The 26,941-nt window shown below is 42.3% G+C and overlaps 2 protein-coding genes across 3 annotated transcripts in view; one reads left to right on the top strand and one right to left on the bottom strand.

Moving 5' to 3' along the window:
- Positions 1–310: 310 nt before the first annotated feature.
- DOLK (dolichol kinase) lies at positions 311–2,377 on the bottom strand. Its single transcript, XM_035015659.1, has one exon. It carries the CDS (start codon positions 2,078–2,080, stop codon positions 464–466), a length of 1,617 nt encoding a protein of 538 aa, XP_034871550.1. The 5' UTR covers positions 2,081–2,377; the 3' UTR covers positions 311–463.
- A 90-nt stretch (positions 2,378–2,467) lies between these two features.
- NUP188 (nucleoporin 188) overlaps positions 2,468–26,941 on the top strand; it is a 47,768-nt gene continuing 23,294 nt past the window's right edge. The window contains exons 1-11 of one of the 2 annotated variants that reach the window (XM_035015657.1): positions 2,468–2,526; positions 9,369–9,423; positions 11,291–11,364; positions 14,123–14,207; positions 14,991–15,071; positions 15,486–15,530; positions 16,496–16,588; positions 16,740–16,859; positions 23,599–23,810; positions 25,172–25,286; positions 25,937–26,137. In XM_035015657.1, the coding sequence (XP_034871548.1) occupies positions 2,495–2,526; positions 9,369–9,423; positions 11,291–11,364; positions 14,123–14,207; positions 14,991–15,071; positions 15,486–15,530; positions 16,496–16,588; positions 16,740–16,859; positions 23,599–23,810; positions 25,172–25,286; positions 25,937–26,137 (1,113 nt within the window). In that variant the 5' untranslated portion in view covers positions 2,468–2,494. The other variant, XM_035015658.1, reaches the window with a different exon arrangement.

Here is a 26,941-nt window from a genome sequence, read left to right as displayed (position 1 = left end):
GAGGTGCAGGCTCTTACTATTCCCATCTTGCAGACAGGAGAACTGAGGTCCAGAGTGGTTAAGCAACTTACACAGTTAAATAGTGCTGCCAAGGACTCTGACCAGGTTAGTTTGACTCCAGAACCTGAGGTGGTGACCATTACACTCTACTGCCTCCAGGGTCCAATCGGGATCCACCCCTGGGATCACAAGATGAAGCGGGGGTGGGGGTGGGGGGGCGGCGGGTGTCCTAAACCACACTCAAGTTCTTTGTGTTACTGTGTTCTCTTTAAGCCTTTTTTTTCTTTTTAAATATCAGCAAAACTAAAACCAGGAGTGCTTTGATTTTTATTTTGAATCTGAATCAACTGAAAAATCAAATCTGCTTCTCACCCCTTGGCTCTTCATGCCCAAGTGGCTGGTGGCTGTGGGGACCATTCATCCTCCCCATGTCCCTCTTTCCTCCAACACTGCTGCACAGCAGCTAGGCCATCAGCAATATCAGGAGGTAGAGAGGCAACAGGAGATTGTCTATCTGCGTAGTGTATGCTTCTAGGAGGGACACGATGCTGATAGAGCCCAAAATCCAAGCATAACTGTAGTTTAGGTCCACTCCACTGTCAAAGATTAAGATCAGAGCTACAGAAATGATCTGGGCAAATATAGAGGTCATGGTCCCCTCAAAAGTCTTTTTGGTTCCAGGCCAGTGGATTTCCCCCATGGTGCTGCCAAAGATGGAGGCCACTGTGTCGCCCACACCCACAGCCAAGACCCCCGCATAGGGGACTAGGGCCCTTGCTCCCCCCAAGCTGCCCTTCTGTGTGCAGGGTCTGGGGACCAGCCAGATGGGAAGAGACATGCCCAGGAGCAGGTAGATGTGTGTCAGGATGAGTGGTCCACTGTCTCGTTCATCTAGGAAAAGGGACAGGAGGCTCCTCAGAGTGTGGCCGAGGGGCTTGATGCGGAAATAGCGCACGTACTCCAGAAAGATGAAGACTGCCAGACATATGGTGGCAGCTACATAGAGTAGTGTCCGGTCAAAGATGATACCCGGGATGTAGGTGGCCACCACAATGAAGTGGAAATACTTCCGGGCAATGGTGGGGGCCTGGTGCTTCTTGGATTCAGAAGAGGACCGCTTGGCATTCTGGTACAGCACCACCAGGCAGGCTAAGGTGGCCAGCAGAGACCAGTAGACTAGGAGGTAGATGCGGGTCTCCGTCTGGAAGAGGAACTGAAGAAGCCAGAGCAGGGGGTTCTTGCGGATGAGCCGGTGCAGCCAGGGCAGGACCACACCAAGGCCCAGCACACAGGTCATGAGGTGGAAGAAGATGGAGGAAGCCCAGGTACCTGAGTCCATGAAGACAAAGAGGGTGCTGAAGAAGATGCCCATAAGCACCATCCCGACCACCACCACAAGCAGGAAGAAATCCACTGGGTCTCCCTGGCTTTCCACCACAGTCAGAGAGCGCTTGATGAGCTGGTTAAGCATGAAGCTGATGCCACCCAATACAAGCAGTGCCTCTCCAGGGGTAAAGCAGCGGGGCAGCAGGTACAGCAGGATCATGTTGAGGTAGACGAAGATCAGCAGGACCTCCAGGACCTCGATCACCTCGCCCACACTCAGTGAGTGCTTCATGATATAAATGATGACACTTCCAGCCAAGCCTGAGATGACACAAGTGTTGGTGGGCACTGGGCGAGTGATGCCCAGCGCCAATACTGAAGAGAAGAGGGCCACTGCCATGCCAGTGGCTGCCACCACAATTCCAAAGCGCTCGAAGTATGGGTTCCCCACTGCCTGGCAGCGCTCCTTCATGACCAGTCCGAGCAAAGGCATGACCACCGATGCGGGCAGCAGGCCACTGTTCGCGGACATGCGGAACTGGAAGACAGCGCTTCCCTGCTGTAGCAGCCGGTCCCACTTGTACTGGACGTAGAAGGCCTGCACCGCGAGAGCCACGGCGCACCACGAGTATCGGTCCCACACGGCTGCGTGGATGCTCAGCACCACTGCGAACACTACTGCTGCCTCCGCCAGCACCGACCCGCTCAGCGGAGCCCCGTTCCCCGAGGCCGGGGGAGCGTGCTCTCGGGTCATGTCTCTAGACCTGGGGCTCCGGGGAAACCGGGGTGACTAGCTACGCCTTGGCCTCCGGGTCCCTCAAGCCCCGCCAAGACGACAGCGGCAGTTTCACACAGCCAGCACCTTCTCTTTCCGTTCTCCAGCTGCGAGGAGGGAAGCTCCACTGTAGGCAAACCACCTTCTGAGGCTTGGGAACGGGCGCCCAGCTATCCTCCACCGCCTCGCACCCAGGACGGAAACGTTGCCACTCGGCCGCTCGCTTCACAGCCCCGGCTGCTCTCGCCGCGGGTTCCTCACCTCTCCGGGCGTCTCCATCTTGGCCCCGCCCGCCGTCACGTGACGAAAAAGCACCATCCACAGCCCGTCCGGAGGCGAACTGTCACGTGGGCGCGGCGTCTGGGGGCGGGGCTGGGGCGCGCGCGCGCGAAGATGGCGGCGGCCACCGGCGGGCCGTGTGTGAGGTGCGGAGCGGGCCGAGTCGGCGGGGGTGGCTGTGAGGCGCGGGGTCGAAGGCGAGCGGAAGCCGGGCAGGCCTTGCGGGCGAGATGTGGCGGCGGTAGCGGGGCGAAGCCTAGCTAGGTGGACGGGTGCCGAGACGGGAGGCGGTTACGTCCAAACGGTCCCCGCGCGCGGGGATCTCAGGCGATTTCTCCAAGACGGGGCCGGTGCCTCCTCACCCCTTCCCTCAGCGCCGGCCTCCCACCTCCTCACCTAGTCTTTTTCCCTTCCTCCCTCCGCACGGGCGCGTTCCTCGGCGCCCCCCCAGCCCCCGCGCTTCCTCGTCGGGCGTGACGCTCCCTCGAGGCGCGACGGGGCGCTTCGCGGTCGCCCGGGGGAGCCCCCACCTCGGTCCCCGCTGCAGCCCGGGTGCCCTGCCCCGCGACGTTCCCAGGTTCCTGCATGTGCCCGTTAGGAGGTCTGTTCCGTGTGTCGCCGAGCCACCTCCCTGCAGTTGCTGCCCTCTTTCTCCGCGCAGCCTTTCATTCATCCAGCTATTCATTTTCTCATGCATTGGTTCCGTCAGCCGACGTGCCCGAATCCTTTAGGCGATCCCAGGCCCCGTACTGGACTTTGGGGACGAGAAGATGGAATGTTAAAAAGAAAGAGACAGTTCTTACTTTATGTAAAGAGCGCTTACTAGCGCCAGACGCTGGCGAAGCGCTTCCTGTGCATTAGCTCATTGAATTCTCACAAGCCCGTGAGGCACCTTCTCTTTTACAGATGACTCACAAATCCAACTCAGAACTAGCTAGGTTGGTAAAGTGAGGATTCAAACCGAAGTCTGCCCGACTCCGAAGCTTTAACCAGATGACCGCATCTCCGTCTTCCGCCTTCCTGCTTGAAGTGTCTTCCGTTGTCCCTGCCATCCTCCGTCCTAAAACTCAACATGCCTGTCACTTACTGTGCCAGCACTGTTTCGCCACGTTTTTGTGTGATGCGCTGCTGTATCCTCAGCACCCAGAGGAGCATATAATAGGCGCTCAGTAAATATTTATTACAAACGTTGCCCATCTTCTCTGTTACCACTCACTTCACCTCTGGGCTCTAGTGAGGTTTTCTTCTTTGGAATTTCCCCTGGACTGCCTCTGAACTTTGCCGGGACGAGTTTACTTTTTCCTCCTTAGCTGTTTCATCTGGCATCATTGTGGTCGGGGTGCCTGCCTTTTCTTATGTTTATTTCATAGTCATTGTGGCGGTTGGGCAGGTTTAGCTCCTGCAGGGTAAGGCACGCTCTTCAATGAACAAGAACAAGGGAAGGGAAGGGGCTGGTTTGCTTGAAATATGCTTTGACATCCCTGGGAACCTACCGAACTCACACCTGAAGATGGAAGAAATGACGCTAGGATTTCTAGGCACCGCTTTGCTCAGAGCATGTATTAGAGTGATCTTTCTTTTTGTACTGGAAAGCACGTTTTAACAGGATTATACTGAGCAGCAGCCTTCCGTTTGAAGTGCCTGGAGGTCTGGACTAAGAGAAAACTTAAAATTTATTCCTGGTGTCTGCTGGCTTGCAGGTGACCTCAGACAGTCCACTTTACCCTTGGAACCTGTTTCTCCAAATGAGTCCTTTTCACAGTAGTATTGAGGTGGTTCTGAAGCATGTAGGAGAGTCCTTGTTTATGTTGATAGGAGCTGGCACTAGTCTAAAATAGAATAATACACTTAATTAAATCACTCGGGGTTTTGGGAATGTCCCACAGGGTTTGGCAGGCAGTTTGAATATTGGCATTTTTAGGTATCACTTGTGTTCTTCAGTTAATGTGTTCGTAGAAATTTGAGTGGTGTACGTGAGCTAAAAAAAAACAAAAACAAAACCAACAACAGCAGTTCCAAAAGCTTGTTGTTAAGCTTACATCTCAGTTCACACGAGACGCTTGTACCTAATCTGTGGAGTCAGGGCATCCATGGACAGTGGCCGCTTTTATTTATTATCTCCCTGTGGATTATAACTGTGTTTCTCAAAAGAACTATTTCAGAGTAGGTTGGCTGTGTCTCAGCTTTCTACCAAAAGGACTCCATCATAGAGGCTCTTCTTCCTAACCTCCTAGTAGCTTTCCCCCAAAGGTTTCCAACCACATGGATCTCTCTAGGGAAGATAATTTCTAGTTTCCGTTGGGTCCAGCTCTTTTAGGAATGGAGTTCCATGTTGTCTGCTAGAACATTGGGCTGAGAGTCAATAAATTTTTAAAACTTTACCTTTGAGGCAAGGTATTTAGTTTCTGTGCTTTGGTTTCTCCTCCAAATACTTAGTTCAGACTTAATTTATTGTGCAAATAAATGAGACATACTGTAGTACATATTTTGTTTCTTGAAAATATATATGAAAGATGTTTCCCTGAGGCTTTGGGTTGGGCATCACAGTTCCGGCCATGGTTGTTATGTCTTGAGAATCACCTGCTAAACCTTCAGGTTCCGATTTGAGGTGAAGTCTTCCATCAGTCCCTGGATCAGTTCCCAGTGATCTCTCTCCTCTCTATTTTCTGTCTAATGTGGTTATATTCCTTTGTAGTGTCTAATGCTTAGGATCATGCTTTTTATTACTTTCTGTTTTCTCGCTGATTATGTAATGTGTGCTTAACGTCCTTGGTCATTCCCAACACTAAATGAGTATCAGGAGGGTCTTAGATTTGTTCGTATCCCGTTTATTCCTAGACCAGAAAATGTGTAGGAATCGAAGAACCAGTGACACTTGTTTTTGAAAGGATTTCCTTCCTGATAAATTACCATCCCCACCCCCCCTTTTTTAAAGATTTTATTTATTTGACAGAGAGAGAGAGCATAAGTAGGCAGAGTGGCAGGCAGAGGGAGAGGGAGAAGCAGGCTCTCTCCTGAGCAGGGAGCTGGACGTGGGGCTCGGTCCCAGGACCCCAGGATCATGACCTGAACTGAAGGCAGCCGCTTAACCAACTGAGCCACCCAGGCCGCTCTTTCTCCTTTTTAAAAAATATTTGTTTATTTATTTATTTTGGGGAGAGGAGTTGGGGGTAGTAGGGGAGGGAGGGAGAGAATCTCAAGCAGACTCCCTGCTGAGCATGGAGCCTGATGTAGGGCTCGATCCCATGACCCTGAGATCATGACCTGAGCTGAAATCCAGAGTTGGACGCTCAACCGACTGAGCCACCCAGGTGCCCCCTACTGTTTTCTCCTTTATTCTGCCTTCTCTTAGCACTTCTGCACATAATACTGGTTTTCTAATTTTTCTGTACCACTTGGATTGCAGGCATTGCAGGTCTAAAAGGGACTCCTATCATTTTCCTTTGATACTTCATCAGCATGTATTTTTTGAGCCCCTCTGTGTCAGCCACTATGTTAGGGGTATGTTTTGCCATTGTAGAACAGAAAGCCTCACCTCCACCATTGCGTGCATGTAGGATGAATTCTTGAGTGCCTCTTGATGCAGTATAATGATTAAACTCTGGAGTCATGAAAACCTGGGTTCAAGCCCTGGCTCTATTCTATATTAGCTTTGTGACCTTAGACAAATTATTTAACTACTCTTAAACCTTAGTTTCCTGATGAGGTAATGGGGATAATAAGAGGATCAGCTTCATAAGTGAGTTGTCAGTATTCAGTAAGTCAAAGTGTAAGATGCTTAACACAGTGCCTGCATATTATAAATGCTCAATTAATGTTAATGCTTAACACAGTGTTTGCATATTATAAATTCTTAATTAATGTTAGCTATTTTTATTATCAAAAGCTCATTTGCAATAGAGATTATAGTTTTTGACATAACAGCAGGAGTATAACAGGACATGGTTTTGTCAATAAAAAAATTAATTTTTTTGCCAATAAAAATTTTAATTTCTAAAGAACACTTTTTTTTTTCTTGAGTAGTAAGTATAAAAGTTACTGCTTTACTATAGGACAGTGATCTCCAATATTGTTTAGGAGCAGAGTCTTTCTCTCCCCCTCTCTCTGCCCAAAAAAGGCTAATGTATCAAACATTAAACATAGAAAGGGTCTTTAAAAAAAAAAAAAAAAAAGAAAGAAAGAAGCATGGGGCACCTGACTGGCTGTTGGTAGAGCATGCGACTCTTGGGTCCGCGTTGGGTGTAGAGATTACTTAAAAACAAAATCTTTAACAACAACAACAAAAAACCCCACAAAAACACCAAAATCTATAGATTTTGGTGTCATCAGCACCCATAGCTTGAATTTGACAAAACAAGGAATTCTGGGCCCCGGCAGCAGGTCCTTGAGTGTGGGCTGGGGTCTTCGTGGGTTTCTTCTGGGAATCACTGCTACCTAGCTAACAAGAGACCTAAGTTCTGAAAGCAAACGTGGATAAATTAAAGCTAAGTGATGTCCAGGCTTTTTGAAATTGGAAGATGGATGATCAGAGTGATTTGATTTATTTGCTCAGGCATGCAAATGCCTTCAATTAATGATAAATTTCTTTCCATTAATTTTGGTATACTGTTAGCCCCATTATTAGCTATGTGTTATATAGTAGGAATCTAATACATTCTGTGCAAATCATAAGCTGTCCTTGGTAAAGTTCAAGTATATGCCATTTTAAATAAAGCCCTTCCTTAATTTTTTGTTAATTCAGACTAATTGAACAAGTAAGATGATAATTATTCTCTTTACAAAAGACAGTCTTACTTTAAAATTTTACTATAAATTTCTTTAAATGGTGAGCTTGCCTCTGTTTTTAATTACTTAGGGCTTGGTTTACTTAGACCTTTTAATATACATTGTCAATAAAGAATCCTATTTGTTTCATTAACTAGGTCTAATCTCCTGATTTTTGAATAGTGAATGTAGTTTTGTCATCAGAAAAATGATTAGCGATCCCACAGAGCCATTGTGGGAGCTGGTGTCTGTTGATGCACCAGGACTCAAGTGTTAAAAGCATTAACCTTGAGAAAAGAGATCCATTTTATTTTTCTTTTTTTAAAGATTTTACTTATTTATTTGACAGAGAGACAGGGAGAGAGGGAACATAAGCAGGGGGAGTGGGAGAGGGAGAAGTAGGCCCCCTGCCGAGCAGGGAGCCTAATGCGGGGCTTGATCCCAGGACTCTGGGATCATGACCTGAGCTGAAGGCAGACGCTTAACCGACTGAGCCACCCAGGCGCCCCTAGAAAAGAGATTTATAATTTTTTTGAAAAGATTTTACTTATTTATTTGACAGAGAGAGAGACAGTGAGAGAGGGAACACAAGCAGGGGGAGGGCCAGAGGGAGAAGCAGGCTTCCCGCCGAGCAGAGAGCCCGATGCGGGGCTCGATTCCAGGACCCTGAGATCATGACCTGAGCTGAAGGCAGTCACTTAACCAACTGAGCCACCCAGGCGCCCCAAGAGATTTATAATTTTAAGTGTGTTTAAACCTCTCTTGATGGGAAAATCTTGACTTTTTTGTTTTTTTTTTTTTGGTAAAGATTTTATTCTTAAATAATCTACACCCAGTGTGGGCCTTGAACTAGCAACCCTGAGATCGAGTTGTACGCTCCACCCACTGAGCCAGCCAGATGCCCCCTGAAAGAAAAGTTTTAAGTAGAGCTAGTGCTTGGTGTTAGTTTTCATGGGAGAAACATTTTTCAGCTTATCCTCATAGTTAGGAGAGCTTGTGTCCTTTTTGTTAAATGTTTAGTATATATTCTTAGATCTTTTCATCTTCTCTGCAGGCAGGCTTTCTAAGCAATTTTAATTTTTTTTCTTTTTAAGAGACGGAGAGAGAGTGAGTAGGGGGGGCAGAGGGAGAGGGAGAAAATCTAAAGCTGACTCCATGCTGAGCTTAGAGCCCGACTTAGGGCTCAATCCCACAACCCTGAGATCATGACCTGAGCTAAAATCAAGAGTCAAACACTTAACTGACTGAGCCACCCAGGTACCTCTTGGGAGAATTTCTTAATGGTTACATTTTGAAATTTAGTTCTAGACTTTAAAAAACCCCATAATATGTTTCCTGAAGTTCCAAAGGCATGGATGAGGGAAGGAACTTGGGTAAGCACATGGTGGAGAGTATATTTGAAGAGCTCACAGGGGACAGGGACTATAATGTGTTTTTATGTGTCTTGCATGACATGGCACCTAGTGGCAATTAATAAATGAACGAATATAGTACCACTCATAATGACCATTAGACTTTACTTGATTGAGAAAGTGAATCGTATCATGCATTTAGAAAATTTTCTGGAGGCACCTGGCTGGCTCAGTCAGTAGAGCATTTGACTCTTGATCTTATGGTCATGAGGTTGAGCCCCACATTGGGTATAGAGATTACTTAAATAAATAAATAAATCTTAAAAAAAATTCTGGAGATGATGAGGGGGCTTGAAATATACATAGTCCTTTTCTACATTCTCCTTTTTGGTCACTACATTTTAATGAAAAGGAAGGGGATAGAAATACTACACTGAGGCGGCGTCTTAGCATAGAAGATGTAAGGTAATTCATTAATTATTGTATTACATTCTAAAATATACATTTCTTCATATTTTAATACTTCTGATGTTGCAAGGCATTTCATTATTGATGGCTGATAGAACATAAATAATCATGTATCCTGCGATTAACGGCATCTTAAATGCATTAAAATATGGTGGCCATCCTCATTTTTTACACAGCATCTGCTTGGTTTAGGTTCTGTGTCAATTTCTTAATTTTTATTTTGAACATCAAACTTCTAAGAACAATGTAATGGGATTAATGTCCAGAATTTTAACAAATTATTTTGTATATTGAGTTTCCTGGTTTCAGAGAATGGACAAGATACTGCGAGACAGCTCAGTCGAATTTGTATAGTCGAATTTGTATGAAGTGCAAAATTACCCCTGCTTTCCGTCATTTTTCAGGAGCAGCAGGGAACTGTGGACAATTCTGCTTGGAAGGTCAGCTCTGAGAGAACTGGTAAGTGGATGGTGTTCTTGAGTGGATTTTATAGTTTTTATGTAGCTTGTGTTACAATAAACCCCCGAAACTGCCTTGTCTTTGAAGGAGGAAGTAAATGCATTTTTTTATTCCTGAAACTTTATAAACATTATGCATTCCCTGCTTTTCTCTGCTGAAACGTGGTGTGTCTTCTAGCTCAGCTGCTGAAGTTTCCAAACCTCTACCTCTCTGTGTTCTTTGGTGATTCTTTATCCGAAAAGATACCAGTGTTGCTCGACTGGCTGCTCAGGGTTGGGGGACAAATACCATTTTGCTGCCTTAGGCTAAAGAAAATTCGTAGTCCTTTTCTGTCTCCTACTTTACTTTCCTTTTCCTCTTTTTCCATGTTGCTAGCTCCGTAGGTCACAGAGGCTGTGGTTTCTAGGACATTTCCAAGTATAGTAAAGGACAGTTCTTCATGATGATCCTTGAGTGTTCTGACCCTGTGAGAGTAAAGCGTTAAGATGATGTTCAATTATTACTATTGTTATTATGGTAATTAACATAATGAGTATTATACCTTTTTTAGAGCCTTAATTTTTTTTTTTTTTTTTTTTAAGTAGGCTCCACGTCCAACGTGGGGCCTGAACTCATGACCGTGGGATCAAGAATCACATGCTCTACCATCTGAGCTAGCCAGGAGCCCCTAGAGCCTTAACATTTTTGATATGCTTTCATCTGATAATTCTACTTCTAGGAATGTATCTTACAAGAAAGAAATCCTGAAAGTTTTGTGTATATAGCTCTTAACGATAGTGTTATTTATATTAATAAGGAATCACAGCTTAAGTATATCTAATATTAGAGGCATGGTAAATAAATTATTATCTAGCTACTTGATAAAATATTATGCAACCACTAGAAAGGATGTTTATCAAGATTTTCATAATAAGGTTAAGGGATGCCTGGGTGGCTCAGTAGGTTCTGCCTTTGGCTCGGATCATGATCCCAGGGTCCTGGGATCGAGTCCCACATCGGGCTCCTTGCTCGGCGGGGAGCCTGCTTCTCCCTCTGCCTGCTGCTCCTCCTGCTTGTGCTCTCTGTCTCTCTCACAAATAAATAAATAAAATCTTGGGCACCTGAGTGGCTTAGTCAGTTAAGCGTCTGCCTTCGGCTCAGGTCATGATCCCAGGGTCCTGGGATCGAGCCTCGCGTCGGACTCCCTGCTCAGCGGGAAGGCTGCTTCTCCCTCTCCCACTCCCCCTGCCTGTGTTCCCTCTCTTGCTGTGTCTCCCTCTGTCAAATAAATAAATAAGATCTTTAAATAAAACACAAAAAAACACAAATAAAATCTTTTTTTTTTTAAGAGTTTATTTATTTATTGACAGAGAGAGACACAGCAAGAGAGGGAACACAGGCAGGGGGAGTGGGAGAGGGAGAAGCAGCCTTCCCGCTGAGCAGGGAGTCCGATGCGAGGCTCGATCCCAGGACCCTGGGATCATGACCTGAGCCGAAGGCAGACGCTTAACTGACTGAGCCACCCAGGCACCCCACAAATAAATAAAATCTTAAAAAAATAATAAGGTTAAATCATTGTTAGAGTGTTAAAGCAAGGAAAAGGAGGCTACAGAATTCTTTCTCTTTTTTTTAAAGAATTTATTTATAGAGAGCACAAGGAGGAGGAAGGGCAGAAGGAGAGGGAGAAGCGGACTCCCTGCTCAGCGGGGATATGGGGCTCGATCCCAGGACCTCAAGATCATGACCTGAGCCAAAGTTAGTTGCTTAGCCCACTGAGCCACCCAGGCGCCCCCAAAATTCTCTTTTCAAAATGATTTCAACTGTGGGGAAAAACATTAAAGACTCAGGATTATGTAAATCCTTATATAATTTCTTTGTTCTTTTCTAGAATCAGATTGAGGCAGAACTGAATAAACATTGGCAGCGGCTCTTAGAGGGGCTGTCCTACTATAAACCACCCAGGTATGGCTATTCCATGTGTCTGGTTAGAGTAATTCCCCTGAGGAAGCTGGGGTAGTGAAACCGTCTTCGTGTATGATTTTATGGTACTGCTGGCTTAGGGAGATTACAGAGAATACAATTTGGTTACCAGTGGGAGAGAGTTGGGCACATTTTTTATGTCTGTTGAGAGAAGGGGAAATTCCTTTTTAGAAATACAATGTTATTGAATCCAGTTATATAACCCTCGTGTCTGGGGTTGAGGAATCATTATCTCTTCTTCAATTAATAGTTCTAATGTGTATTTTGGTCCTCTGTGTTTGTCTGAGGTGCTGTCGGCACCAGGTGCTGGGATAGGGCAGTGAGCAGTGATAAGAGCAGCTGACCACTTACAGAGTGTTTACTGTGTACCAGTTATTCTTCTGAGCTTGCATAGCAAGTTATTCAATCCTCATAAAAGCCCACTAAGATAGATACTATTTTTATTCTGTGCTTGAATATATAGATTTTTTTTACTGGGCAGTGGAAAACAACAATAACAACATATAGAGTAGTTTTAAAAAGAAAAGAAAACATCTTGTATGATTAGACTCTCTTATGTTAACTCCTAGTCCAGATTGCATTTTGTGGTGCATCGTAGTTGCCAAGCCACCCTCGTTTCCTTCTACTTCTTGAATATCTGATTTTTTTTACATCTTCACCTTCCGTCTTCATTTCCTTAGGTTAATGAAGAACTTTTTTTTTTGTTCGTTAACCCTTCCCCCATACCTGTTTTGAAGTAACTCCCAGACATCGTGTTGTTTTATCTGTAACTACCCTGTATCTAAAATACATGGACATAAAAAAAGAAGATAATCACTATATTATCATATATAGGTACTTTTATTTTTATCATTTCCATTTTACAGATGGGGAAAGTGAGGCACAAAGAGGTTAAGTAACTTGCCCAGGGTCACACAGCTAGTAAGTGTAGAACCAGGATTTGAACCTGGCAGTCTTACTCCAGTGTCTGTGTTCTTTTTTTTTATTTTTTAAGATTTTTATTTATTTATTTATTTATTTGACAGAGAGAGACATAGTGAGAGAGGGAACACAAGCAGGGGGAGTGGGAGAGGGAGAAGCAGGCTTCCCGCCGAGCAGGGAGCCCGATGCGGGACTCGATCCCAGGACCCCAGGATCGTGACCTGAGCCGAAGGCAGACGCTTAACGACTGAGCCACCCAGGCGCCCCTCCAGTGTCTGTGTTCTTAATCATCATTCTGTGTTGCCTCTTTCAGAACTGACTGTTTCACCTAATCTAGCCTTTGTGTTGTGGATTTCCTGTGAAATGTGAGAGTCTCTCTAAAAAAAAAAAATCCAACAACAACAACATGCTTGTAGTTCACAGAATGGACACTTGTGGCATTACTTTCTTTTTTTAAAGACAAAAGTTCTTTTATAAGTAGCATGATATTCGACGTCCAACAGGCTTTTTTTTTTTGTAACTTCAGGCTTTATTTGAATTCAACCTTTTTTTTTTTTTTTCTTTAATGTCCTCTTTCTTCCCAGGATCCAGTCCAGGATCCCACACTGCATTTAGTTGTCACGTCATTTCAGTCTTCCCTGAATTTTTATGATCTTGAATAGTTTTGAGGAGGACTGGTCAAGTATTTTGTAGAATGTCTTCAATTTGGATTTGTCTCATGTTTTTCTTATTATTAGATTGGGGTTGTGGGGTTTGGGGAAGAATGTACGGAAATGAAGTATACCATTCTTATCATAACAGAGGATGTGGTTATCCCCATGAAATTACTGGTGATGTTAACCTTGCTCGCTTGGGTAAGGTGGCATTTGCCAAGTTTCTCTTCTGTAAAGTCACTTTTTCCCTTTTCCCTACTCTGTGTTTTAAAAGTAGGTCACTAAGCATAGCCCATTCTCTGGGTGGGGGTATAGTGGAATTAAACTCTACTTCCTGAAGGGAGTGGCATCTACATACATTATTTGGACTTCTTGTGTAAGGAAGATTTTTCCCTTCTCCCTATTTATTTATTTATGTTATATGGGCTCATGTATATTTATTTTATACTTTGCTCATACCTTGTTTTAGCTTTGGTCACTGGGAGTTCTTTTGGGTTGGCATCTGTGTCTTCTTGACATTCCCCCATCTTTTTGTTTTCTGAATACTTCCTTTCTTTCTGGCATTACAAGATGCTCCAGGCTCATCTAGTATTTTCTCTGCCCCAGCTCTAGAATTAGCTATTTCTCTAAGGAGTCCTGGTAACTTTTATTAGATAATGGTGTTAGAAACCAAGATCTGGGGGCTGGATGTGCTCACTGCAACTGGGGTGTTATAGCTTCTAGGCCTTCTCAGTGAGTAGAGCTAGGTAATATATGTATGTATACTAACAGACCTGGTTTTAAATTTCATCTTAACTTTTTATTAGCTGTGGGATTTTTGGTAAGTTATTTATTGTTTCTGAGTATTAGTAATTCCATTTATAAAATGGGGATAGTAATATTTCCCTTTTGTAGTTGTAGGGATCAAAAATAATGTAACTTAATATGTCCACATATAATGTTATTATAACTATAGTTTGTAACAGATATATACCATATTTATTATTTAGGCATAAGTAGTTTTATGTTATAAAGTCTGTAGAGATGAACTTGTGTGTGTGTGTGTATTTTTGTAGGCACCTAAAGGGCAGAAAAAGGTCTGTTGTAAAAATATCTTTAAGTATGTTTATTTAAAATCCTTAGAGGGTCATTGAGAATGAGGAAATGATTCACTGTTCTTTTCATAGTCCAAATTCAGCCGAAAAAGTGAAAGCTAATAAAGATGTGGCTTCACCGTTGAAGGAACTGGGTTTAAGAATCAGCAAGTTTTTGGTGAGTAAAAATTAGCACGGGCTCAGTTTACTACCTGCATTATGGATGTGCATTGTTTTATTGTTAGTGGTTGTTAGTGAAAATTCAGTTTACTTCAGTTTTGGAGATTAAATTGAGCATATTGGGTTTCAAAAATATCCAAGTTGTAACTCTTCCTGTTCAAAGCCACAAATTAAGTTGCCACACCTGTTTACTATTATCCAGTTTTCTTCTTCATGCATGTGGTGTTCTTTAAATTGCCTAGATTGTATTTAAATGTGTAGCTGTTTCTTTTTAATTTTGGAAACCCAGATCATGCCTGTGACTGGATCAGTGGCTTGGTAAATAAGCGCAGTTGTTTCTGACATTGTAAATTTAATTGTCATGTAAATGACGTATCTGTGACTGGCTCCTTTTTCTCCTCATTGGGGTAAAATTATGTTGTGTCTTTTAATCTTTTAAAAGGATTTTTGTTTATTCAAGTTCTGTGTTCATTCTAGAGGACAAATCTTTAGAATGCTTTGCGTTCTTTTTTTTTTTTTTTAAAGATTTTATTTATTTATTTGACGGAGAGAGACACAGGGAGAGAGAGAACACAAGCAGGGGGAGTGGGAGAGGGAGAAGCAGGCTTCCTGTGGAGCGGGGAGCCTGATGTAGGGCTTGATCCCAGGACCCTGGGATCATGACCTGAGCCGAAGGCAGACACTTAACCACTGAGCCACCCAGGCGCCCCAGAATGCTTTGCATCCTATGTGTTTCCTGAGCCAAGGTGGCTGTTCCTCACTTATGACCCCTGCATTTCAGGGTCTTGACGAAGAACAGAGTGTGCAGTTACTCCAGTGTTACCTTCAAGAGGATTATAGAGGTACTCGGGACTCACTAAAGGTTTGTAGTTATGTCCAGCTCCTTCCTCTTGCCTTCTTTTTTCCTTGTTGGTTATAGGTGTTTAAAGGTTTTGGTACTGGTTTTTTGCAACAGATGTAGGTGATCAGATACAGAGATTCTCAGGAGAGGTCAAAGATTGACATGTTAATGATAGAATCTCAGGACATCAGAGCTAAAACGACCTGGGACCATATCTAGCTTGTCTGGCCCCTCATTTTACATATGAGGAACTTGAGTCCAGAGGAGCGGGCAGAGATTTGAACACAGATTTGGATACACTTAGGTAAAAAAATATTTCCAGAAATGAATGCGCACTTATAATCTTGAAAGGTGAGGTGAAGATGTTTACCTTTTTTTTTTGTTAATTGAGCTTTGCTTATAAGATGGATGCTTGACTGTTCTTTTTTCCTTCAGACGGTACTGCAAGACGAGAGGCAGAGCCAGGCCTTAATCCTGAAGGTGAGTAGCAGTCACTGTTTTCATTCTTTGATGTGAAATTGGGTGGTGGCTTCCTGACCTTGTTCTCCTGGGCATTGCTGGCTTTGGACTCTTTTGTTGGGTAAGCATTGAGGTCTCAATAAAGTAGCTTAGTAACATACTTGTGAAACAAGAGGCTTTTTATCCACTGGCCCCAGCTGAGACCTTTTCCAAAGGAGACTCTTCAGCTGCTGGGGGTGAAAATTGCTTCATGTGTATTTTTTCTCTAGGTCTAAATGCAAGAAGGTCAATTTATATTTCTTCATTCCTTTATCTCCCCCCTACCCACCAAAGCAGCATTCTCATTTAGGATCTCATATAAAATGGAATTTGTGACTTCAGAAGTAGTTTCCTATTTGGTATTTATCGAGAACCAAGTACATTAGTTACAAGCAGGATATATACAAGTTTTTTTTTTTTTTTTTTAAGATTTTATTTATTTATTTGACAGAGAGAGAATGAGAGAGAGAGCACATAAGAGTGGGGAGGGTCAGAGGGAGAAGCAGGCTCCCTGCCGAGCAGGGAGCCCGATGCGGGACTCGATCCAGGGACTCCAGGATCATGACCTGAGCCGAAGGCAGTCGCCCAACCAACTGAGCCACCCAGGCGCCCCTACAAGTGGTGTTTTTATATTTGCTTTCATATATTTGGCCTGTCAGCTACAGCTGTATTATGTGTTATTTGAATGCTCTGAGAAATCCTGCAAGACAACTTGTTTATATTTTTAAATAATTCCTTTTATCTTGCATGGCTTTACTTGTATACTATTTCATGAAGGTCTTTTGCTTTCTTTTGGCCTAACATAATGTTTCTGTTTCTGTGATTGCTTGTAGAAATCAGACTTTTCCATTCTCATCTTTAAGTGATCTCTTTATCAATAAATTTAAAATTGAGTGTCTTCTGTGCAAAGGTGAGTAACTGATTTTGCATCTTTGGGTTCTTCCCAGATTGCAGATTATTACTATGAAGAAAGAACCTGTATTCTTCGTTGTGTCTTACACCTTCTCACTTATTTCCAAGATGAAAGACACCCCTATAGGGTAAGCCCATGTAGTCCTCGTGGTTCTTTGTATCCTATAAAATTCAACACTTTTTTAATAATTTTGTTACTCATTTTCACGTTCATTTGAATATTTACCTTTTATTGTAGGTATAAGTTACTCTCTTTTGGGTTTGTTTATTTTTTTTAAGGTTGAATATGCAGACTGTGTTGATAAATTGGAGAAGGAACTAGTTACAAAATATAGACAGCAGTTTGAAGAGCTTTATAAAACTGAAGCACCAACATGGGAGACACATGGAAACCTCATGGTATGTGGTTACTGAGCCCTCCTGTAACTCTTAGGAGAATTGTAAACCTTGCGCATAGAGCTCTCAGTTAAATTATTTATTCATTTATTAACTTATAATATTTATAGATCATCTTTTTTAAGAAAAGTTTAAACATGTCATGGATCAAAACATTGTTGACTTTAAGTAATGGTACTTAATTGTGGACATTTTCACTTGACTTTGTCTATCCAGTTAATTTACTTTCTGTTCTTACCTAAAATCTTCTCTTAGTGGTTAATGGAACTCTAAACTCAAGATTTCATCTTTATTATCATTATCTTTTTTTTTTTAAGATTTTATTTGTCAGTTTGAGGGAGAGAGAGAACATGAGCAGGAGAGAGAGGCAGAGGGAGAGAAAGAAGCAGACTCCCCACTAAGCCCGATGCAGGGCTCGATCCCAGGATGTGGAGATCATGACCTGAGCCAAAGGCAGATGCTTAACCATCTGAGCCACCCAGGCACCCCTATTATCGTTATCTATTAAGTATGTGACACTAGCCTGATTATTTTATCCTAAATCGTAAAGCCGTCTGCATTTATAGATTAGAACATGCCATTTTTTATTTTGAAAATAATACGTATTTATATTAAAACAATTCAGCCAAGGGTGCCTGGGTGGCTCAGTCGTTAAGCATCTGCCTTCGGCTCAGGTCATGATCCCAGGGTCCTGGGATCGAGCCCTGCATCAGGCTCCCTGCTCCTCAGGAAGCCTGCTTCTTCCTCTCCCACTCCGCCTGGTTGTGTTCCTGCTCTTGCTATCTTTCTCTGTCAAATAAATAAATAAAATCTCTAGGAAAAAAAAATGGTGTCACTATTGGGTAACCATGGGAGAAAAATTGAACTGTATCTCTATCTCCTACCTTCTACCAAAAGAAAATCAGATAGAGCAATGATTTAAATTTAAAAAATTTAACACCTGGCTGGCTCAGTCAGCAGAGCATGCGACCCTTGATCTCGGTGTCTTGAGTTGAAGCCCCATGTTGGGCATAGAGTTTACTTAGAAAAAATTTTTTTAACTATAAAAGTATTAGAAGAAAACATGGGAAGTGGTTTTGTTTTGTTTGGAGTGGAGAAGACTTTTTAAAAAAAATATTTTATTTATTAGCAGAGAGAGAGAGAGTGCAGGGGGAGCGGCAGGCAGAGGGAGAAGCAGGCTCCCTGCTCAGATGCGGGACTCGATTCCAGGACCCTGGGATCACGACCTGAGCTGAAGGCAGATGCTTAATGACTGAGTCACCCAGGCACCCCTGGAGAAGACTTTTTAAAGTAAAACTCAAAAGCCATGAAAGAAAAATAATTTTAAACCCAGCAACAACAAATCCAACACTTTTGCAAGGAAAAAAAATAGTGCAGCAAACAAAGTAAGACAAACTCATATCATAAAGGGTTCTTAAAATAGAACTCCTATAAATCACTAAGACCCAGTGGAAAAACAGGCAAAAGCAGTAAACGTATTCACATGACAACACTCTTGTCCGAGGGATGGGATAATGGGTACTCAACATCTTGCTGTATAAATCAGTATTTTTTTAATGGAAAATAAGACAATATTTAAAAATTGAAAAGCACATATTTCTTGACCTAGCGGTTCCAGTTTAAGAGTTTATCCTATAAATACATTCACACTTGTGTGAAACAACTTGTGTAAATTACAAATCAGTAGCATTCCCACTCCCAGCTTTATTCTGGTATAATTTCCATCCAGTAAAACTCACTGATTTTAAGCGTACGGCTATGACAGTTGTATATAGTTATATGCACAGTCAATATATAGAACATTTCTGTCTCCCCTAGAAAGTTTATAGTCAATCTGTGATCTTAGGCCCCAGATGACCATTAATCTGCTTTCTGTCACTATAGTTTGTTTTTTTTTAACTATGATTTTTAAATTCTGGTAAAATAATATGTAATTAAAATTTATTATTTTAACTATTTTATTTTACTTTAATATTTTTAAAGATTTTATTTTTTTGGGAGAGAGAGCAGGGGGTAGAGGTAGAGCGAGAGGGAGAAAGAGTGTCAAGCAGACTCTGTGCTGAGTGTGAAGCCCGATGCGGGGCTTGATCCCACGACCCTGAGATCATGACCTGAGCTGAAATCAGGAGTTGGACGTTCATCTGACTGAGCCACCCAGGTGCCCCTTTAGTAGGTTTTTTCTAATAGGATTTTCTAATATATATGATCATGTTTGTAAATAAGGACAGTTTAACTTCTTTTCAAATCTGTATGCCTTTTATTTCTTTTCTTGCCTTATTAACTGATTAGGACCTTTAGTACAGTAGTGAATAGAAGTGGTAGGAGAGCCAACATTCTTACCTTGTTCGTAATCTTAGGTAGAAAGCATTCAGTCCTTTACCATTGTATGTGTTATTAGTTGTAAATTATTTTTGTAGTGTTCTTTATCAAAATGAAGAAATTACCTTCTAAGTTTGCTGAGGGTTTTAGCTTTTATTAGAAACGAGTGTTAAATCCTGTCCATTGGGGCGCCTGGGTGGCTGAGTCCTTAAGCATCTGCCTTCACCTCAGGTCATGATCCCAGGGTCCTGGGATCGAGCCCCGCATCGGGCTCCCTGCTCGGTGGGAAGTCTGCTTCTCCCTCTCCCACTCCCACTCCCCCTGCTTGTGTTCCTGCTCTCGCTATCTCTCTCTCTGTCAAATAAATAAATAAAAATCTTCAAATAAAAAAAAATAAATAAATAAATAAATAAATCCTGTCCATTTTGTTTTGCATCTGTTGAAATAACCTTATGACTTTTCTCTTTTACTCTATTGTGAACTACATTGAGTATTTGGGTGTCAAATCAATCTTGAATTCCTGGCATAAATTCCACTTAGTTGTGATATATTTTGTTTTCTATAATATTGTTGGATTTGACTTGCTAAGATTTTGCTAAGGAATTTTATGCCCATGTTCATGAGGGATATTAGTCTGTAGTTTTCTTGTGATGTCTTTGTCTGGTTTTGGTATTAGCGTAATACTGGCCTCATAAAATAAGTTGGGAAATTTTCCTTCTTCCTCTGTTTTCTGAAAGAATTTGTGTAGTGCTAGTATTATCTCTTCCTTAAATGTGTGACAGAATTTACCAGTGAAACCACCTCAGCCTACAGTTTTCTTTGTGGGCAAGTTTTTAATTAATTAGTCAATTAATATTTACTTATTTAAGTAATCTCTACACCCAACGTGGGGCTCGAACTCATGATCCTGAGATTAAGAGTAGCACACTCTTCTGACTGAGTCAGCCGGGCGTTCACAAGGTTTTTTTTTTTTTCTTTACCTTTTTTTTTTTTTTTTTAAGATTTTATTTATTTATTTGACAGAGAAAGACACAGCGAGAGAGGGAAAACAAACAGGGGGAGTGGGAGAGGGAGAAGCAGGCTTCCCGCGGAGTAGGGAGCCTGATAACGGGGCTCGATCCCAGGACCCTGAGATCATGACCCAAGAGGAAGGCAGACGCCTAACGACTGAGCCACCCAGGCGCCTCCATTCACAAGTTTTTAATTTAGAATTCAGTTTTCTGTAATTGATTAGAGAGCTATTCACACTTGCTATTTCTTTTTGAGTCAGTTTTGGTAATTTGTGTCTTTCAAGGGATGTGTCAGTTTCCTCTAAGTCAGATTTATTTGCATAAAGCTGATAATATTTTCTTTTTTTTTTTTTTAAAGATTTTATTTATTTGACAGAAGGAGACACAGCGAGAGAGGGAACACAAGCAGGGGGAGTGGGAGAGGGAGAAGCAGGCTTCCCGCTGAGCAGGGAGCCCGATGCGGGGCTCGATCCCGGGACTCCAGGATCATGACCTGAGCCGAAGGCAGTCGCTTAACCAACTGAGCCACCCAGGCGCCCCATGATAATATTTTCTTGTTATGCTTTTATTCCCTGGAGAATGTTGTGATGTCTCCTGATTTCTGATAATGGTAGCTTTGTCTTCAGTTTTCTCTGTAGCTCTTCCATTTTATATTATGTTGATTTCTGCTCTTCAGTGTTTCTTTCTATTTATTTATTTTGGATTTAATTTGCTCTTTCTCTAATTTTTAAGGTAGAAACTTAGATAACAGATTTTAGAACATTCTTATTAAATAACTATAAATGTTGCTTTAAGTATTGCTTTTAGCTATATCCTAAAAATTTTGATGTGTTATATTTTCACTGTCATTCAGTTCAAAATAGTTTCTAATTCCCCTTGTGATTTTCTTTGACCCTTGTATTATTAATACGAGTGTGCTGTTTAATTTCCAAACATTGGATATCTTACTGATTTCCAGTTTGACTCCATTATTATCAAAGAACATATTCTGTATCATTTAGATCTTTTAAAATTTACTATCCCGTGGGTTATAGCCCATTATATGATCTATCTTGGTGAATGTACCACATACACTTGAAAAGAATGTGTATTCGGAAGTAGTTGGGTGTGCTGGTGAGACGTACCAGTCAGCTCGAGGTTGTTTAGGTCTGTGGTTTTGCCAATTTTTTGGTATGTTTGTTCTGTCAGTTGTACATTATATTTATTTTAATTTTTTGGAGTGCAGTTGACACATTTCAGGTGTACAACATAGTGATTTACCATCTCTACATGTGCTGTGCTCACAAGTGCAGTTACCATCTGTCACCAGACACTGTTATTACAGTGCTATTGACTATATTTTCTTTTCTGTGCCTTTTATTCTCATGACTTACTCATTCCACAACTGGAAGCCTCCCACTCCCCTTCACCCATTTAGCCTGTCCTCCGCCCTCTTTCCTTCTGGCAACCATCAGTTTGTTCTCTATATTTATAGGCCTGGTTCTGTTTTTTGTTTGTTTCTTCATTTGTTTTTTTTTTAGATTCCAGATATGAGTAAAATTGTATGGTATTTGTCTTTTTCAGTCTAACTTAACTTCATGTAGCGTAAGACCTTCTAGGTCCATCCATGTTGTTGCAAATGGCAAGATCTCATCCTTTTTGTGGCGGTATAGTATTCCATTGTACCTGCACATGTGTGTGTGCGTGTTTACCACATCTTCCTTATTCATCTGTCAGTGGACACTTAGGTTGCTTCGGTATCTTGGCTATTATAAATAATGCTTTAGTAAACATAGGGGTGCATGTATCTTTTTTTTTTTTTAAGATTTTATTCATTTGAAAGAGTGAGTGGGAGAGAGAATGGGAGGGGCAGAGGGAGAGGGAGAAGCAGACTCCTTGCTGAGCAGGGAGCCCAACACGGCACTCAATCCCGGGACTCCAGGATCATGACCTGAGCCGAAGGCAGACGCTTAACCGACTGAGCCACCCAGGAACCCCTGCATATGTCTTTTTGAATTAGTGTTTTCATTTTCTGTGGGTAAATACCCAGTGGTTAAATTATTGGATCATATGGCATTTCTGTTTTTTAATTTTTACTTTTTAGAGAGAGAGAGAATGAGCAGGGCGTGGAAGGGCAGAGGGCAGAGGGTGAGAGAGAGTCCCAAGCAGGCTCCACGCTCAGCACAGAGCCTGACACGGGGCTCGATCTCACGACCCTGCAGTCATGACCTGACCTGAACTGAAACCAAGAGTTGGATGCCTAACTGACTGAGCCACCCAGGCGCCTCTTTGTTTTTTAATTGTTTGAGGAACCTCCATACTGTTTTCCACAGTGGCTGTACCAGTTTAGATTCCCAGCAGCAGTACACAAGGGGTCATTTTTCTCCACATCTTCATGGCACTTGTTTGTACATCCAAGGGAGCTGGTTAAATTATGGCAAAATATGGGCACCTGGGTGGCTCAGTCGTTAAGCGTCTGCCTTCGGCTCAGGTCATGATCCCAGGGTCCTGGGATCGAGCCCCGCATCGGGCTCCCTGCTCAGCGGGAGGCCTGCTTCTCCCTCTCCCACTCCCCTTGCTTGTGTTCCCGCTCTCCTCGTCTCTCTCTCTCTGTCAAATAAATAAAATCTTAAAAAAAAAAAAAAATTATGGCAAAATATGTAAATAAAAATATGGCATTTCCATGCAGTGGAGTACTGTGCTGCATTAAAAATAACGAGGGGACTGGTAATGAAAAATAAGGAAATTCTTAATGTACTGTTACAGGAAATGATTTGTAAGATACACTGTTAGTGGGGCGCCTGGGTGGCTCAGTCGTTAAGCGTTTGCCTTCGGCTCAGGTCATGATCCCAGGGTCCTGGGATCGAGTCCCACATCGGCCTCCCTGCTCCGCGGGAGGCCTGCTTCTCCCTCTCCCACTCCCCCTGCTTGTGTTCCCTCTCTCTCTATCTCTCTCCCTGTCAAATAAATAAAATCTTAAAAAAAAAAAAAAGATACACTGTTAGTTGAGAAAAGTAAAGCGTAGAATAGTTTGTACAGTATATTTGATTTAGAGATGGATGGCTGGATGGTTGGATAGGTGGGTAGGTAGGTATGTAGACGGAGCTTAAAATGAATGAATGAAAGAATGAATGAGTGTATATGGCATATTACTGGAAAAGGAAAGAAAAACCTCTAACAGTGGTTGCCTCTGGGGACAAGTTAGGATGACTGGGCAGTGGGAATTGTAGGGAGGGAGACTTTTTTTTGGTATCTCTCCCAAAGCCTTTTGCTTTAAGCTTTTAACAGATTCCTTAATACATGGCAAAGAGGGAGACGTGTTTTTACTCTATTTTTATACATGTATTATCTAATAAAAAATAACTTAAAAATTTTTAAATAGGTTTTTAAATCTGACTTTATTTCTCCCATTTTTTTCTTCATTGGTTGTGTAGACTGAGCGCCAGGTGTCTCGCTGGTTTGTTCAGTGCCTTCGGGAACAGTCCATGCTGCTAGAAATTATTTTCCTTTATTATGCCTACTTCGAGATGGCACCTAGTGACCTGTTGGCATTAACCAAGATGTTTAAAGAGCAAGGATTTGGTAGTAGGCAGACCAACAGGCACCTAGTGGATGAGACCATGGATCCTTTCGTGGATCGGATTGGGTAAGTCTGAATGAATTGAGGCTACAAAATTTGTACAATATTTAGAGCATTGATATTATAGTGATCTTGTGAATGAGTGAGGGGACCGTCTAGATATACTTTTCATTTGTTGGTAGGGAAACAGATCGATGTACTACCACATTCCAGGTCTTACAGGGAGTAAAGACTGGGATTAGAGGGCCTGTTTTCTCAAAATAGATATTGCATTCTAGTATTTACTGTCTTCATCTAAGAGGTTCATCCATTCAACAAAAAAATTGGTGAGCATCTATGGTAAGCCAGTGCAAATGCTCAGACGACAACAGGGCGAATGTGTCCCCTGCCCTCTTTGAGGTTATCGTCTATGGGACTTTGAATTTTATGGCAATGGATAGATCCACATCTTTTTTTCATTTATACAAAAATATATTGTTTGTGTTTTTTGTTTTTTGATGTAAATTGTATACTTTGTTACGACTTAACTTTTCACATAACTGGATGTCCTGAACTCTTTTTAACCTCAGGATGTTTTTTTAGCTGCTGCATATTAGTACATGGGATGGATGTTTATTTAGCAATTTCACTAATGGTAGGCAGTTAGCTATTTTGGATATTTCAAACAATGTTGTAAAGACCACTCTTTACAAGCCTGTCTGTACATCTGGGCGAGTATGGCTGTAAAGGATCTGGAAATGGTGTTGTTGGGTTGAATGGTGTGTGCGTTTGTGTTATAAAATATTGCCAAGTTGTCCTCCGCAAAGGCCGTACCAATGTATGCTCATGACTGTGGGAGGAAAGAACCAATTTCCCCACAATCTTGTAAACCCGTGTTATCTATCTTCCCCCTCAGTTTGATCCCTTTTGCTGCACTGATTTGCCTTTCCCTGGTTATCTGTGACGTTGAGCATTTTCTTACCTGTTCTTGGCATATCCTCTGGGGTGAACTGCCTGCTTGCATCTGTGTCTATGAGGAGGAGATTCAGCTGCGTTTAACAAAAAGGATGATGTTACAGTGGTTCAAATGGATAGATCTGCATTTTGAGGCCTTTTTCCTCTCTGAACAAAGATACACACTTGAGTGGTGAGATGGTTTATCTGGGTCACATGTAATTGGTGGCTGTAGAAACTTTCAGTACTGGATCTGCGCTTTGGCAGGCAAAGCCCCTGTCAAGCGCTGTCAAGCACTTTAAATGTGGCTGGATGAATTGAGGTGTGCTGGAAGTGTAAAATATGTACAGGGTTTAGAAGACTTAGTATGAAAAAAAAATGCAGAAAAAACCATTAATAATTTTTTTGATATTAAAGTGCCTTCCATTTCACCTTATTCTCCAGCAAGGTTCAGAGTTGCATATATGACACCATGACACCATTTTTCTTTCCAGCTACTTCAGTGCCCTTATCCTGGTGGAAGGCATGGATATTGAATCCTTGCATAAGTGTGCTTTGGATGACAGAAGAGAGCTGCACCAGTTTGCCCAGGATGGACTTATTTGTCAGGTGAACTTGGAATAGCTTCCTTTCTCTTTTTAGACAATTTGTAGTTAGGAGTATGTTTTTAACCACTCAACTAGACTGCCACATAAAATTTTCCCTGTGGTGGAATTTGAGGTTCTACATTGCTAAGAAGTTAATTGTATCTGGAAGAAATCTCAGATTTCAGTTTTCTGCACATAGGTCATAGTTGTCTGTGAGAATGAGTAGTCACTCAGAGAGTTCGCACCAGTACAAAAGAGGCCCAAGGACAGAACCTGAGGGCTTGTCTTCATTTATGGACTTTGTGCAAGAAGAGCACAGGGGAAACACATTGAGATGGGATGACGGTTAGATAGAAAGTGGGGAAAAATCAGAGAAAGTTCAAGAAGGATTGAGAAATTTTCTAAAGAAAATTCCATTTGAACATGTGTTTTATAATGTTACATTAAGACTACTTAAAATTAGAAGGAAAAAATGTGGGGAAAGGGAAGAGTAATGGAGGGGTTTACTAGTGAGGTGGTGGGGTTTGGGGAAGAGTAGAATATCAGTGGGACAAGGGACCACTGTGGGCAAATGGAAGACATACCAAATGTGACGAAGGGTCCTGTGGAGGGCTCTGACTCTTTCTTTTCAGCGACAGAGGTTTTGTTTTTTGTTGTTTTTTTTTTCATCAGGATATGGACCGTTTGATGTTGACCTTTGGGGACATTCCACATCACGCCCCAGTGCTTTTGGCCTGGGCTCTCCTCCGTCATACCCTGCATCCAGAAGAGACAAGCAGTGTTGTCCGGAAGATAGGTGGCACAGCCATCCAGCTGAATGTATTTCAGTACCTGACCCGACTGCTCCGCTCACTGGCCAGTGGGGGAAATGACGTGAGGCTCGGGCTGTGGGTGTCTGAGCGTAAGAATGCCAGCGAGCAGGGCAGAGGCTTGTTAATGAATCATGAGAGTAGTAATGAGAATTGTGATAGTGACATGGATAATGATGACAGTGTTGTTTCTAACTTTGTAGAGCATTTAGTATGACTAGACACTGTTATCAGCACTTTCTGCACTTTCTCTTATTTCATCACAACACTTGGTTGCACTAGGGATTTTCATCCTATTTTACATATTAGGAGATTGAGCCTCAGGGAGATGTAATTTGCCCACAAATTACTGGCAGAACAATAACGGCCAGTTAGTGGTAGGTATGGTTTGAACCCATCGTGTCTGACTCTTTGCCAGTATAGGATACTATGCCAGGACAGTATTCTGGAAGGTAGCTTTGACCGCATTGACTGGAGAAATCTTTTTTGGGAGCTTACTCATTCAACCATAACAGGATGAATTAGCTATTCTCTTGAGTCCTGTGTTGGGGCTTAATTTCAGAGGCACTGTTTAGTGAGCTTGTTTTGACATGCGAGCAGGAAACCTCAGCCAGCAGGCCCCACCGACTGGCACTGGGTGATTTATCTTGGTGACCCTTCAGGCAGCTGCATCATTCATATCAGTGCGTAGAGACTCTTTATCCTTTCTCTAGACTGGATGTGGTTTTATTCTTGGTGGTGGTGTAATATTTATGGTTCCTGCTTTCTCATTTCTCCCCTTGTCTTCCTGATCTCGGGACTAAATTAGGAAAATTACAAAGCCTTGGATTCCCTTCCCATTTGTTTACAGAGACTATATTAACGTGCA

Source organism: Mirounga leonina, unplaced genomic scaffold, assembly GCF_011800145.1.
Source record: "Mirounga leonina isolate KUSES-001 unplaced genomic scaffold, KU_Mleo_1.0 Mir_170, whole genome shotgun sequence".
Lineage (NCBI taxonomy): Eukaryota > Metazoa > Chordata > Mammalia > Carnivora > Phocidae > Mirounga > Mirounga leonina.
The sequence above is the reverse complement of the archived record's forward strand: the minus strand, read 5'-3'. Positions and strand labels throughout refer to the sequence as shown.

Coding starts and splice junctions, on each gene's coding strand:
- DOLK (XM_035015659.1), bottom strand. CDS start 2,080: ATGACCCGAGAGCACGCTCCCCCGGCCTCGGGGAACGGGGCTCCGCTG.